Source organism: Rhinolophus sinicus, linkage group LG11 (assembly GCF_036562045.2).
Source record: "Rhinolophus sinicus isolate RSC01 linkage group LG11, ASM3656204v1, whole genome shotgun sequence".
In the NCBI taxonomy this organism is placed as follows: Eukaryota; Metazoa; Chordata; class Mammalia; order Chiroptera; family Rhinolophidae; genus Rhinolophus; species Rhinolophus sinicus.
The window spans coordinates 62574236-62589077 of record NC_133760.1 but is presented as its reverse complement, the minus strand read 5'-3'; the positions used below and the strand labels follow the sequence as shown (position 1 = coordinate 62589077).

At 48.7% G+C, this 14842-nt stretch overlaps 1 protein-coding gene and 1 long non-coding RNA gene across 6 annotated transcripts in view; one reads left to right on the top strand and one right to left on the bottom strand.

The window, feature by feature from the left end:
- The window catches only part of LOC109457695 (solute carrier family 23 member 2), a 34145-nt gene extending 28174 nt beyond the window's left edge, over positions 1–5971 (bottom strand). Inside the window, exon 1 of one of the 5 annotated variants that reach the window (XM_074315335.1) lies at positions 5669–5971. In XM_074315335.1, the coding sequence (XP_074171436.1) occupies positions 5669–5710 (42 nt within the window). In that variant the 5' untranslated portion in view covers positions 5711–5971. The remainder of the gene's footprint in view (positions 1–5668) is intronic. The other 4 variants (XM_074315337.1, XM_019750790.2, XM_074315338.1 and 1 more) reach the window with 4 other exon arrangements.
- Positions 2847–13945, top strand: LOC141567583 (uncharacterized). Its single transcript, XR_012490361.1, has 3 exons — positions 2847–3048; positions 3923–4023; positions 13810–13945. It is a non-coding gene; the product is annotated as an uncharacterized LOC141567583 (long non-coding RNA).
- Positions 13946–14842: the final 897 nt, after the last annotated feature.

Genomic DNA, 14842 nt, shown 5'->3' with positions numbered 1-14842 from the left:
CCCTGGTCAGAGCACAGAGGGCAGGGTCTGCACAGGGGCCCAGCCAAGGCTGTCCTGAGGGTGTGGGCTTGTCACAGAGAAAGTTCCAGAAGGGAACTCCAACGCCTACCTCCATACCAAAGCACCCTTCAGCACAGCATCGAAGAACAAATTCTAAGCCAGGGCTGCATTCTGACTCTCATGGGCGCTAAACACTTCTACTCTATGCGTGCCTTCTTCCATTAAAAATAAAAAATGGACTGTTATATTTTGTGACTGTACTGGTAGGAAGACAAATATATTATTATATACAAAAAAATTTTTTTGGGGGGATCTAAAAGTTCACTTTTTTGTTCTGATTTTAAAAGAAATGAAAACATTTTCGTGGGTCCCTACAATGCTGGGCCTCGGGTGCTGTGGTGGCTTTACCTAAGGGACCAGTGGCCCCCTCTCTGGAGTAGGAGAAGATGAGACGGGGGAGGCGAGGGCCACCATTTGTTTCGAAGTCGAGAGAAGCATGAAAGCCACCAGAGGGGGGCATCCCAGGGTCGGGTACCCCCTCTCATAAGAGAGCTATACTTTTGCTTTAATAAAAATCTTTGCTCCCCTACCTCTCAAAAGAAAGAGAGAAAGAAAGAAAGAGAGAGAGGGAGGGAAAGAGGGAAAGAAGGAAAGAAGGAAGGAAGGCAAGAAGGAAAGAAAGAAAGCCCCCAGATCAAGAGCTGGGTGGTTGTCCCGTACCACCTCAAGGACACCACTGGTTGCTAGGGAACGTTATGTGCTAAGCCAGGGGTTCTCTACCTCAGCACCACCGACATCTGGGGCAGGATAATTTTTTGTTGTGCTGTGAGTGCGGGGGGAGCAGGGCCTGACCTGGGCACTGTAGGAAATATCCTGAATAAAGCAGCATCTTGGACTCGTACCCACTAAATGCCAGTAGCAGCCTTTCCCTTCAGCTGTGATCACCAAAAATGACTCTGGACATTGCCAGAGGTTCCCAGGGGTTCAAACTGTCCCCAGTTCAGAGCCACTTTGCTAAGAACATTAACCAGTTCCAGACCGGGAAGCCCTAACTAGGGACAGCGCTGCCTGTCGTGGGCAGGACCACTGTCATCTCCTGCGTAGAAACAGAAGAAGGCCGGCCCCTTCCTCTGTACAGCTAGAGCACTGGCCAACGCTCGTCCTAATTCCTTCCCAGGATGTGCCTATGGGGCCCCTTCTCCACTGGCCATAGAGAAGGTGTGTATGCGTGGGGGGGAAGCCCAGGGCTATGGTCAGGCTCGCTGATAGTGGATGGACTGATCTGGCCACGGCACAGCTCTGTAGGCAGCTGTGTTCCTGGGGTTCCAAACAGTGTTTGCTCCTTAATCGTCGAACACTGAGGTCCTCAAACATAGATCGAAGAGTCTTGCTTCTCCTCTTCTCCTAGTCTATTTAGCAATGCATCCCTCACCTACTCCAGGAAGCCTTCCCTGACTTCACTCCACCCCGGCCTCAGACTACACGCAGCCGCCCCTCCTCAGAGGGTCCTAGGAAACCATGGGCACGTTACCATGGCCCCAAACATGCCTGACTGCCATCATGTTTTCTCATGCAAAAGCCCACAACGTCTCTGTCTCCACCTCTAGCACATAGCTAGCCCTCATGTAACTATCTGGTTCGCTGATGCAGCAAATGCACAAATGTAAGAATTCATGACTATTGAGATTTTTTTCTCATTTTTAAAAAATAAATAAATCCCAAACTCGCTGGTTAGACCTCTTTGGAAACATTATGTTTATCCCGTTTATACTTCTGAAAAGAAGGGCGAACTGATGCTGCTTGCTACTTGGGTTGTACATGAAAGAAGTTTTTGCCTTTCGAGGTCAAGACTGAGCCAAAGACAGACTGGAGGTGGGCTGGAGGCATTTTCAGGAGGTTTTCGTGCGGATAGGGAAGCATCAGTGGGGGCAACGAAGGAAAGACAGACTGAGGAAAAGAGGAGAGGGAGATGGAAAGAGAGATTGAGTGACCGATTGGGTTGATTGGTTGATTCTGGGTTGACTCCATAGAACAGCAGAGCGTCCAGTTTGAAGATGTGAGACATGGTCTGTCAATCCCCTGCTGGGCGGCCGTAGGTGCACCACCTCCCCTCCCCTAACCTCGGTCTCCCCACTGAATCTGGGGAGGCGTAAGGACACCAGAAGACTCAGTGTGTATGTGGCCTCCCGGATGTGGCCCCGTGAGTGAGGTCACAGGGCTGTGGCCAGGACAGCTGTGTGTGTTCTGTAAGCTAGCTCACCTCACGCCCTCTCCAAGGACCTCTTGGAATTCTCAAGAAGGTGACGAAGAAGGAAACACTTACTGGGGAGAACTGTTGGTTTGGGGCCTTCTGACCTTTTTTCCTCTTAGGAGCCAATCACTCCAAGACTATTCCCAGCGTGAAGACCTCTGAACATTCTATGTTCTGTCTGGGTATCAGCTTGGAACATCGGAAGGTTATGAAAACCACATCTGCATCTGCTTCTAAACAATGTCTGGGAGCCTGACCTCGCATGAGGTCCCAAACCAAACACATTTTTAGAACTTGGAGTTGGGAAAAACTTGTCTTCCTCGAGAAAAGCAGGTTCTTCCCTTCAGATAAAAGTGGGCGACTTCTCTGACGCCTGTCAGCCATGGCTGATACAAAGCACTAAGCATGATCAAAATATGACTTTTGTGGTAACCACTTCCCATCACTTATGCAAAGCGATGGAGGAAGGAAAAAAGAACAATAAGCAGATACACAGTGTACTATTCCTGTGTATCAGAGATGACACATTAATATACTAAAGACATACACAAAAACAAGTGACATCCCAGAGATATTTAGAGCAGGGCTTCTCAGATGGAAGTGGAAGACACCCCATCTCAATGGGGAGCACGTTTTCCCCTGGAGAATCCCTCCCATACAAGGCTGTGCATGTGACTCATACAGCAGCAGAACAAAGCTTGTGAGCCCTTTTGGGGGGGAAGAATGAATTCTTAACGAAGGATGCCCCACCAGTGAGTGCCGTTATGAGACGAGGGCCACACCTCTTCTGGTTGGAGGTGAGTTGATCAGCTCAGCAGATGGGCTGTAATTGCACCATATGACTTATCACAAGAGGCAATTCTACTGAGCCTTGACCTTGTATAGCACTTTACAGTTTACAGAGAGCTTTGAATGCATCCTCTCACTGGATTCTCATCACCATCATATCACCCCCAATTTACAGGTGAGGAGACTGAGGCTCAGTGAGGCTTGTCTAAGGTCCCGTTGTAAATGGGAGAATGGCACCCTCCTCTTTTGGTGTCAAGAGCAGTTGCCTGCAAGTGTGTCCCTGCAGGGACAGCCATCCAGCTCAGTGGAGCAGATAAGCAGAAGAGGAGGAGACTAGTAAGCAGAGAGAACGACAATGGGAAGGGGGATTTCTGGGGTGGCGGGGAGAAGACAGTTCCCTTCCCCTCTAACTCCACCCATTCCCACACAGCCTTCCATTCCCCCACCCAACTCTCTAGATACATTTCCTAACGTTCCCACTCACCTGGCTGTAGCCAATGGGATTTTCCACGTCTCTCCAAATGTGGCCTCAGTTAACCTGCCTCAGTGCCTTTGCTCACCCTGTGCTCCCCACTCAGTCCCCTTGCTTCCCCTACCCACTCCCTCCTTTCAAGAGCTCAATGGTTCCCCCGCCACATCTCTCCGGAACCCTCCACCCCCGTAGAATTTTTCTCCCTCGCACATTTTGTCACTGTTTTGAAATTGACCACTTCCTCCCTTGTATGAGAAATATGTTTGTGTGTTCCCCTCCCCCCTAGCTTGGCCATGAGCTTCCAGGGTGGGGAAGCTGGCTTCCCTGTGTCTATATCCCTAGAAGTTTCTAGCAGAGCAACACGTACATGAGAACCAAAAACATCCCCCAACACTGACTTCTTCCTCTAGGTGCTGAAACTGAAGCTTTGAGGAAAACAAAGAGAAGACAGGCCACTGAAAAGGAGATAGATACAGATGGCCAGGTCCCTCCACTCCCCAACTGGCCTCAGGTAAAGCCAAAAATGTGGAAAACATCACAGCCTTCAGAAAACAGAGTCATCGACTTATTTCCCAAGAATTTCCTTGTTTTTTTGGTGGGGGGAGGGCCGTGCTTCCATGAGGTAGTGGAAGAAAGAATTCTGAGAAGAGGAGAGGTGTGTGTGGTACCCCCCATGATTTTCCAGAAGAGACGGCCCCTTTACCAGAGGCTGACCAGCAGTGGGTAGGGTCTGGCAGCCTGGCTCCAGGGGACAGTTCTGAAAGCCCAGCCCAGATTCATGGGTGCCACTTGTTCCATAGACACCTTGACTGGGCATCATGAGGGCTGCAGCCCCAGCTGGGTGCAGGGGCATTCTTTCCGCCTGGGGTGGGTGAGAAGACAGGGAAGATTAATGGTGGCACTCAGTCTTCTATTTTGAGATTGGGACCTCTGGTATAATTCAATTTAACAAGTGTAATTTAGCTTGGGACTTTTAGAAAAAGTTTTTTTCTCTTTTCTTTGCCTTCCTTCCCTCCCGCCAAACCTTAACAACTCTGCTCACTCTACATTTGCTATTCATACCAGTTTCAATGGTTCTATTTGCTTTGGCCATGCAGGCCCTGTGACGAGAGAGGATGAGATCCACTCCTGGCTCCAACTTAAATCTATGTAACATATGCAAAGGTTGCAATAACCAGTTTAACCGCACCTTCCCCCACCCCAACAGACAAAGCCAAACTCAACAGAAAATTCCACTATAAGCCGAAGCAATTTATAATATGGAGCAGATAAGCACAGGAGGAGGAGACTAGTTTGGAATATAAATAGACTAGGTTAGAAATATAAAACTTCAGCTGAAACAAAGACTTAAGGCAGGAGTCTCCAGCAGGCTCTACCCAGCCAACCCTCCTCTTACTTTAATACATCTTCCTTCTGTATTTCTACCTGCCTCGTGAATTCTTTCACAACCTGCGAGTGAGCAGCCACAACAGTGGTCAGTGGCAAGAGCAGAGGACCTCCACCCCGTCCCCTGTTATTCTCAGGTGGCCAAAATAGGTTGGAGAGGTGGTGGGGTCAGGGCTTAAGGCCTCCAGATGGTTTACCATGAATTTACTGCTCTGGATCTCAGGTTCCCCATCTGTAAAATGGGAACACAAGTGCCTTTATCGGTTTAGGAAGAAGAAAATAACGTACACAAAGTGTGGAACATTTTGGTTGTGCAGTAAATATCAGTACTCTCTCTCTCTCTCTCTCTCTCTCTCTCTCCCTCTCTCTCTTTCCCTTTGCTTTGCTTTGCTTCAGAAAGGGCTTCTGATCAAAGAAATGGTAATGCTGAGACACATGGAAACATGGAAAATAAACATTTAGATTCAAGAGAGACCAACCTGTGAATAAAGGTAAAGCACAATTTCCACCTCTTCCTCCTTTCTTTGTAACTCATTCACAGAGTTAGCACTCAGGGAGGACTCTCTGCCCCTGGTGATGGTGAGATCAGAGCACAGCTGCCACCCCTGTGTAATAATCTAAAATCTTATCTAGAATGTAGCCACCATCCCTAGTACCAGTAACGAATCAGAACATTAGGACTCCATGCTGGACCCCCCTCCAGGACCCTTTCTTCCTTTCTGCTTGCCCCCTCCCCCTTATCTTTCCCTCTCTCTCCAACCAACACTCACCGAGGGGTCAGGGTGCTCACAGCTGGTGATGGCAGAGTTCATGGCAACTTGGGGTCTTCTCGTTTGGATACAAAAGGAGTGAAGCCACTCGGGTAAAGGAAGATTAGCTTCTCAACATCTGCTAAAACAATAAGAGAAACAGAAAGACAGGGATTCTGAGCTGGCTCTGGGGAGGGTGGGGCCTCCAAGCTCCACCTACTGATCTCCAACAGACTGCCCCTCCAGCCCTCTCCCTCTCTGGTCACTGCAGGGAACCAAGGTGCATTCAGGTACAGCGACTGTTTCATAATTTGGCAAGTTTGCAGAGAAGTTAATGATCCCCCATGGCTCCAAGGTAACAAACAAATCAGGGTGCAGCCTACGGGGTGTGGCATAAGAACATTTTCTGGACGCCAGCTTGCATCAGGCAGGAGATGTGGATGGTGAGGGCGAGGTTCTGGGCTGAACTTAGAGGCTTTTCACTTCTCTAAAGCTGATTCCTAGTGACTGGTTGAGCCAGATTGATAGCCCTGCAAAAATCGCCCTGTCAGCCCGGCCTCTGACATGCACTAATGAAGTCATTAATGAGGAAAAGTGTATTACTGCTACCTGGGAGCAGCCGCTAAAGCTCATGGGTATGGCAAAGGCCTCAGGTGAGAGCTTGAGAAAAAAATGTTTTTAATTCTTGGTTGATTGTCTCTCTAACACCCAGAAATGTCTAATAACCGACCTTTTAGAAAGAGAAATCCAGGAACATGTTTTCTTGCTCTTATTCCAGACAGGGCACTTGAAAGGCTCTATTAAAAAACTCTTGATAAACCCCACTCCATGAAATTCAAAGCAAGCCAAGTACCAGCTATTCATAATGGTGGAATGTTCTGGAATGGGTGGCACTGGGTCTCAAGGTTTTGGGAAACACATGGTGGGGTGCACATAGATGTCAGTGGAAGTTGGTCAAAGAGGAAGGCCTGAAACACACAACAATGATATATCTGATGAGGGAAGGGACTGACCTGACTTTGGCTATGACAGAAAAGCCAAGGTCAAAAGACAGCTGAAGGTCACCAAGTAGCTGACCTTTCCTGAACACTTAACCATGTACATTGTGCTACACCTTTTTTATATTATCTTACTTAATGTTCACAACAAACTGGCACTCACATCCTTATTCTACAGATTAAGAAGTTCGGGTGTTGATGAGTTAAGCTGTTTCCCCAACCTTCATCGTCAATGCAGGAGCTGAGATTCAAACCCAGGCAGTCTTGTTCCACAGTCCACAGGGGTCAAGAACATGCCCAATGGAGACATGCAAGGCTCCAGGGGAGATGGCCCAGAGAGTGTGGCTTCCTCACGCTACCCCCGAAAGGAAATATGGATGCTCTAGAAATGGCACCCAGGGGCCCCAAGTTCACCTAAGAAGTGAAAGTGAGACTGCTTAGCTTCGGGAGGGCATGGACTCCTGGGTTGGCCTGAACACACTAAGTGTGCAGTTCTCTGGGCTGGGCAAGGTATGAGGGGAGGACAGAACGGGAGCTGGGCTGACATGGCTCTCTGCAGTGAGCCGCACAAGCCTTGTTACTACAGGAAGGCCTGGCTGGTGTGGGTCAGAGCGGGGAGCCGCCTCCACTGCCCACACAGCTCCACACCCTCACAGACCTGGGGGGATGGGCCAAGTTGGGTTCACGTTGGACATTTCTTTTCCCTGCCTCCTTTTGGGGTAACATGAACGAAGGGGACATCTCAAAGATTATTTCCTTCCCACAATGAAGGTCCTGCCTTTCTTGGCTTTGCCTTTCCCCTCCCTGCTGATTGCTTGAGTGTACAGTTAAACTGTCCTATAGCATGAGGTAAAACGGTGCGGGGTGAGTGACACAATGGAGGTAAAGCAGAAAGATGGTCTCCTGTTCCCCACTTCGTTTGGCTGCCAGAACTTTCCTCACTCATCACCTTCAAGCCCTCTCTCCTGAGCCTGACACCCTCTGTGTCACATGGTTCCTGGTATAAGTCCCTCCCACATTCACCCTTTGGCCTGTGGTCCCTGCAGCTGCCCTCGTGGTCCCCACAGCCCTCCGCAGCTCCGAGGAGGAGCCACGTTGGCGTTTCTCCTTTCCTTTCACTTTCTGCCCCTCAGGAGTCATTTCCACAGACTGTAGTCACTGCACGCATTGGCCTGGCCTGGCTTCTGCCAGCGTCTCTCACCCTAAAGCTACTGTGGTACCCCACAAGTCTCCCACAGCCTCAGCTGCCCCACTGGCAGCCTCGCTCTCCTTCCGGCGCTGGCGTCATCTTGCCATCCCGGACACACACCAGCGTGAGGGTCACAATACACACCCAACACATTATTCACATGGGATTATTTACGACGCTTGTGTTTGGCGCTGTGGTCACCTAGTTGTAGTGATTCACTCAAGCAATGGGAGGAATTTGTTTTAAGACTATGGGGTCTGTCTGGGAACCCATGATCTTGCCTCAAACCCATGAAGGAGTTCAAACTCTCCCATTACATTCTCACACATTAACACCTCATCCCAAACTCCTGGCAGTTCCTAGGCCTCAGGCACTTTGGGAGGGGAAAGGCAGGGCCTTGGCCTCTCTACGTATAATGCTTGTTGGCCCCACTGGAGGCCCCACCTTTGCAGGCTGAGCGGGAAGGTTTGACCTGGAGCTTTTCACTATTGAGATCAGATAAATTGGCGGTTGGCTATAGTAGGAGGGCATATGCCAAGAGATAGCCATGGGGCAAATCACACCTGACAGCAAGAGCCAAAGAGGCCAACAGAGTTTCTCAACAGAAAGCCGAACTAAACTGCAGGTGCAGCTCTTGGTTTTACTATTCAGAATCCATTCAGCCTTCCCCCATTTTCCTCTTCAAAACTATCCTCACCCACAGCAACCAGTCCATGTGCTTCAGGCAGAGCCTATACTGCGCCTACATGAGGGTGTGGGGGCAATCAGAGCGCTGCAAACTGTGGGCCACAGCCTCGGATTTGCAATGGGCCCCCCTAGAGCCAATGAGATGCAATGAGACTTTTGCTGGGACTTTCAGGAGAGCGACGGTCTCTCTTTTTCACTAAACTTGCTCCTAGAGGGTGTTGCTCTGTAGCTGCCAGCAGCCATCTCATGACAACATGGCGCCTGAGAAGGAAGCCAACAGGAAGAGCAGAGCTGAGGTGGACAGCGGCTGAGTCCCCGGGATGTTTGAAGCCATTAGAGCAAGTCACACACCTCTGCTAGCAAATTCTCTTTTCAGGTTTTTCTGTCATTTGCAACCTTATAAAACAACCAATCTACACACTTTTTCTCCAATCCTAGACCAGTTTCTCTGCTATTAGGTTGGTGCAAAAGTAACTGCAGTTTAAAAGGTTAAAAAAAAAAAGAAAAATTGCAAAAACCGCAATTACTTTTGCACCAACCTAATAGCAGTACTTACACAATATTTGCTAACTTTTTACCCTTCACTAACAATGACGGTTAAATTTCCAGAGCGTTAACAACAACTTAAACAGCAATTCTTAGGCTAACGACCTCAGCATATTTTTCCACAAGAGAATTATTTGTCTAAAATGGGGCAAAAACCTTATACGTGGAATCTAAAGAACAGAATAAGCATACATACATATATACATACATACATACATACATACATACATATATACATACATACATGCATGCATGCATACATACATACATACATGCATGCATGCATAAAATGTGGCAGAAACTATCCAAGAGAGTACTTGGGGAAACACCATTTAAAGTCCACCAGCCCTACAAGATGGTCACTCACATGAATACTTAATTTCGTATACTCTTGATCTGAAAGTCAGGAAACCAACATTAGCCACGGAAGGTGGGGTTTTCTCCATTTTTGTTGAGCCCTGACTTGTTTCCCCAGAAACTGGAGTTGTAGGATTTTCGGATGGCTTAGCAAAATTATTTACCTCAAATTTTGAGATGTGCATCGTGGGAAAGCTGCCTCAAGTAGACGGTGGCTCTGGATTTATGACCTCATGATCTAAATAATCAACACACTCACACTTAATTGAATCTCAGTTTACACAGCAGAGGTTGGCAAATTGTGACTCACCAGCCCCATCTGGCCCACTCACTGCCCATTTGTGTGAACAGAGTTTTTCAGGAACATATGCCTGCCCACTCATCTACGTCATCTTTAGAACTACTTCTGTGTCACAACAGTTGAATAGTTTTGACAGGGCAACAAAGCCTAAAATAATTTAATTCCTGCTTTTACAGAAAGAGTTCACTCACGCCTGCTCTAGAACACCAGTCCAAAAACTTACGTTAAAAAAAAATAATAAAACCACGCAATTTAAAAAGTCTTCGGCACACAAGTATAATTTCTCATCTTCAATTACATGGTGTAGGTCTGATTTTAAATAAATAAATTTAAACGAAGCATAACTCAGTCCTTTTTTGTTGTTGTTGTTTTAACACTCAATAGTCTCTTCTACAGTTGCCGTCAGTCTCTGCTTTTCTCTTCGAGAACTCAACGTAATACAGGCTTTCCTCCGGGTTCACTCTTCCCATTCATAGTCTTCACTCCAGGGTTGTGGCGTGAGAACAATCATGATGGGCCATTTGCCATTTAGAATCTTGTGTCTCTGCTCTTGTGTAATTGACTGCTTCTGCTAACCCTCCAGCTGTGTCTCCGTGTCCAAACCCTCGTGTTGGACAAAAAGGCCCAGGGAAGAAAATCCAGGTGGGGTCTCGGGGGCCAGGGCTGGACACCTGGACTGGATGGAACTGACCTGGATGGGATGGAACTGCTGTGGAGTGTGGAAGCAAGACCTGAAACCAGCATATGACAGTAGGGTTGAAAATCACTTCTCTAAAGGAACCAAGGACATTCCAAATTTGGAAAACAAGTTGCCAAAATGTAACTGCTGCTTCAAGCTGCCCCTGCTCAGCGGGAGCAGGTCTTGCAGCCAGCTTGGTGTCGTCGTGATTCTGGCTCTTATAGCACTCTGGTTCCCCACGCCGAGCCACTGAGGCTCGGCGTGGAGGGTGCGGCTTCAGTAGCTGGACCCTCCCAGTGCCTACATGTCCTCCCCACCCCAGTGTGAGTTCTGGCTCCTCTTTGTGAATCAGCCGAGAGCTGTGGGAGCCCAGGTCCACAGATCTCCTAAGATTGGTGTCTCCCCAAATTCTTATGCTAAATCTTAATGCCCAGTGTGATGGTATTTGGAGAGGGGGCCTTTGGGAATAATAAGGGTGGAATCCTCATGAATGGAGTTAATGCCCATATAAAAGAGACTCCAGGGAGCTCCCTCACTGCTTCTGTCATGTGAGTGCACAGTGAGAAGATGGCTGTCTACGAACCAGGAAGAGGGTCCTCACCAGACACCGAATCTGCCAGCGCTTTGATCTTGGGCTCCCGGCCTCCAGAACTGTGAGAAATCAATGTCTGTTGTTGTTAAGGCTGCCTACTTTATGGTATTTTTAATATAACAAGCCAAACAGACTAAGACGATCTGGCATGTGTGGAATGCCCTTGTGATTGGTTTTATAAGAAGAGAAAGGTGGTTTTGGCCTTGGAACTTTTCTTGGCTCAATTCTTCTCAATAGGAGTTTGACAGAAATACTTTTGGCAAGCAATGCCCATCTTTTCTTCAATCACTTCTAAGGGGACTGAGTAGCCCTGGGGCTTGTGCGACCCACTGAAGATGCTTCTCCTGAAGAGCACATAAGGGGGCCTTCATGGGTGGTTTCTGTCCAGCTCGGACCAACACCCACGTGTCCCCCACTGAATGCCAGCCTGGTAAGATATGCAAAGGCTGACATCAGGGCCCATTCATGTAAATATCCCTTCCCCCATTTTCTGCTTCCACATTCCTGTAGAGAAATTTTCTTTCTGGGAAGTAGAGTTCTAGATTTTGAGAGCTGGAAGGAACTCGAGAAGAAACTGATGTCCAGAGAAGGAGGGAACCTTCTGGGTCCACGTTCATCATCTCAGTGAATGACACCCACCTTCTCCAAACACCGAAGCCAGAGCCCTGGTCTGCTACATGCAACGCTTCCCAAGTTCTGCCAACGTCACCTCCTAAATATATCTCATGTGTGTCCAATCTTCTCTAATGGGAGCCAATATATTAGGTTGGTGCAAAAGGAATTGCAGTTTAAAAGGTGAAAAATAATGGCAAAAACCGCAATGCCTTTTGCACCACCCTAATGTTAACTTCGTCTCAGCCACCTGCATCGTTTCAGCTTCCTTATGATTTGATGCACAGCCGTCTGGATAAACTCCTAGAACATAAATTCAGTCCTATCATTCGCCGGACTCACCCATGTCCTGAGGACACAGTAAAACTAATGTTTAGCAAGGCCTCTGATGTCCTCCGTGACCTGGTCCCCTGCGCCCCATTGCTCACCACTCCCCTCACACCGTGTCTGGCACACACAGGAGTCATTTCAGGAAGAGCAGTTGGATTTAATCAGATTATCCAAGTGTATTCAGCACATCTCAGTCATTAACTTGTGACTCTGAACTCTTGGGCCAGGTCTTTGCCCTGAAAGATACGAACTTCAACACCCCCCTTCCACTGGCCAAGATTCTGACTACAAAGTACAGGAGGGGTCTGAAAGCAGGACCACAACCTGATCTCCTCTACCGGAGCCCAGGATGGACAACCACTTGCTGGGCAGACCCCCACACACACCATGGGATGCAGGGGATGCTGCTGTCATCGCCATAGGGGGTGGCATGGGGCTGGCTTTTCTCAAAAACTTTATAAATCTCATTTCCATTTCAGAGGGTGACAACCGTCCCTCAGAGAGGGGTACAACTGAACCCAAGTCTTTGGCCTCCATGCTGGTTTTTAAATGGACCCAGGATTTTGCTTTCATTCGGGTACAACGAGGTCAACAGATCAGGAGGTGACTGACGCTGCTGACAAGAGTTTGTTAGTCACAGTTCCTAAGAGTAGGGGGCCCAGCACGCCACACAGGGCCACTCAGGGAAGCACCAGCGTCCGTCAGGAGGGAGAAGGAGTCAGGTGAAAGCCTGGGCAAAGCTTGTATTGTGGACTTTGCAGGGAGGGATGAGCGAGGCAGGGTCAGGAGCTGAACAGGCTTTGGATTGGCTTGTTTGAATAATTCCGGCAGGCTGTGGGGCATAGAAGCGGTCACTATTTGTCTGGTATCCAGCCCTGGGATAATTAGAGCAGGGGGATAGAGGCTTGGCCAGATAAAGGAGGGTGTTGATAGTACCACAGGGCTCTGGATGGGTTGGTTTGCCTATGAAAGCCATGCCCACAGGGGAGTCCTCTGCTACTTCTGAGAATTGGCTAGCCCTGGAAGCCGCAGTCTTTCCTTGGTCAGGGAGTCCCAAATGCCAGAGCATCAAGAATACAGAAAGTAAGAACATATAGTTAACACAATGCTAGATGGAGAGGTTTTGAGTTTCTCACAAGCACACGGCTCACCAGAGCAGCTACCCAAAGATCCTACCTTTGTCACGCTCCCCTTTGTAATAACCTCAAAAGTCCCTGCTTCCAAATAAAGGGTCTATGGAAAAAGGCAAAGGAAGACTTCTGGGAGAGGGAAGTGAGAGTGTTAAATAAAACCTCTCTTTGCCATTCTTTCTAAGTAAGCTTTGCAGCTTAGCAGAAAAAACACACCGATACAGGAGCTGCAAAGAAGAAAGAGAAGGTGCCAGAGAGCTCAGAGGAAAGTGAATGCAAAAGAGCTTAGCCTAAAGGAGGGCCCCTGTGGCTGGCCACCTGCTTCTTATTCACTTGACTTTGTCTTTCGATCCAATGAGACAGTTGCAAAGGTCAGTCCTTACTAATGTCTCCTTCCCTCCCTTCGATTTGCTCTGGGTTGAATCAGGTGTGTAAAGGGCAGGGAGGACGGCTGCTAATATCAAAGCAGCAACACAATTAGGCTTAGTCTTGGGTTCGTGCAGAGGAAGCTACCAAAGGATTGCGTAAACAGCTCTGAAACTATACATGGGAGAGTGGAAGAGACAAGTCCTGCTCAGGGCAACTGAAAAGTGAGGTCACCGGCACCTTCCTACACTGAACTCAGAGGTCTAGTTGGTTGAGTAGCTCATGGAAGTTTCTTTGCAGGAAGAAACTCACACACCAGCATGAGTTTATACACCCTCCTCCTGATACTGTCTTATTTTGGTGTTCTTCCTCAAGATCATGAAAGTACAAGGGGATGGACCTTTATCTGCCCTGTATCTGATGTCCTGGAGACATCCGGAATCTGCCCCCGTTGCTGGAGGGGATGTGAATGAGAGTTTCCTGAGCAACTGCCACTCACTGGACCAACATGCCTAAGAGGGGGTCTCAGAGTCCCGGGCCGCCAGGTCAACACACTTCTAAGACGGTCTGGTAAACAGTGACCTCACTGGCCAGGACCCCTTCATTGCCCAGGGGGTCTGTGGTGGCTGCGGTGGGTGTGTTTGGAGGGTAGGGGTGGGGGAGAATGATAAACTTGAAATGGTGGAGCAGGCCAGGTAGAACTCAAAAGGCATCATAATAACAGGTTCAGCGATAGCTGTTTTGGGCCGTCATGTTAGATTTCAGGCTCAGACCGCATACTCTATAAGTGGACGTGGAGCCTCAGAAGCCTTGGGAATTCCACCCTGTGTAATAAGAGCCTCCTGACTGAGCTGTACCTCAGGTCTCATCTTCCTGTCTCAGAAATGGCAACCACCATCCTTCCCAGGGGAAGTCCTGACCCCGTCATCTCCTGGACCCAGAGTGAGTTGTGTGAATACAGCAGGGAATCCTGCTCCTGACCACTGACTAGCCCGCCACTCAGAATTGTCACTCAGCCTCCAATAATTAGCCTTAAACCTGTTCCCAGGCCAATGACCGCTCTGGGCTCCCAGATCAGGCACTTGGCACATTAGAGAATAAAAGATGACAAAAATCCAACAAAAATGATTTGGGGAAGGAACAAAGGAAAACGTTCTGTGGGCTGGGCTGCGTGTTTGCTGGATCTCGTGCAGCCAGGGAGGGCTTTCTGAGGGAGGGAGGCTGGGAGGAATAGCAGCGAGGCTGTGAAATGACGGCCGGAGGGGTGTGGTGCTGAAGTCTCAGAGAGGTTAGCACTTGCTCTCTGTGTGGGATCACCCCTGTGTGTCCCCATTGAAGTGGCTCAGGTTGCCATTCACAGGATGGTTCCGGGGAGGTGGGGTTGGGGGGGTGAAACTACGTCATGGTA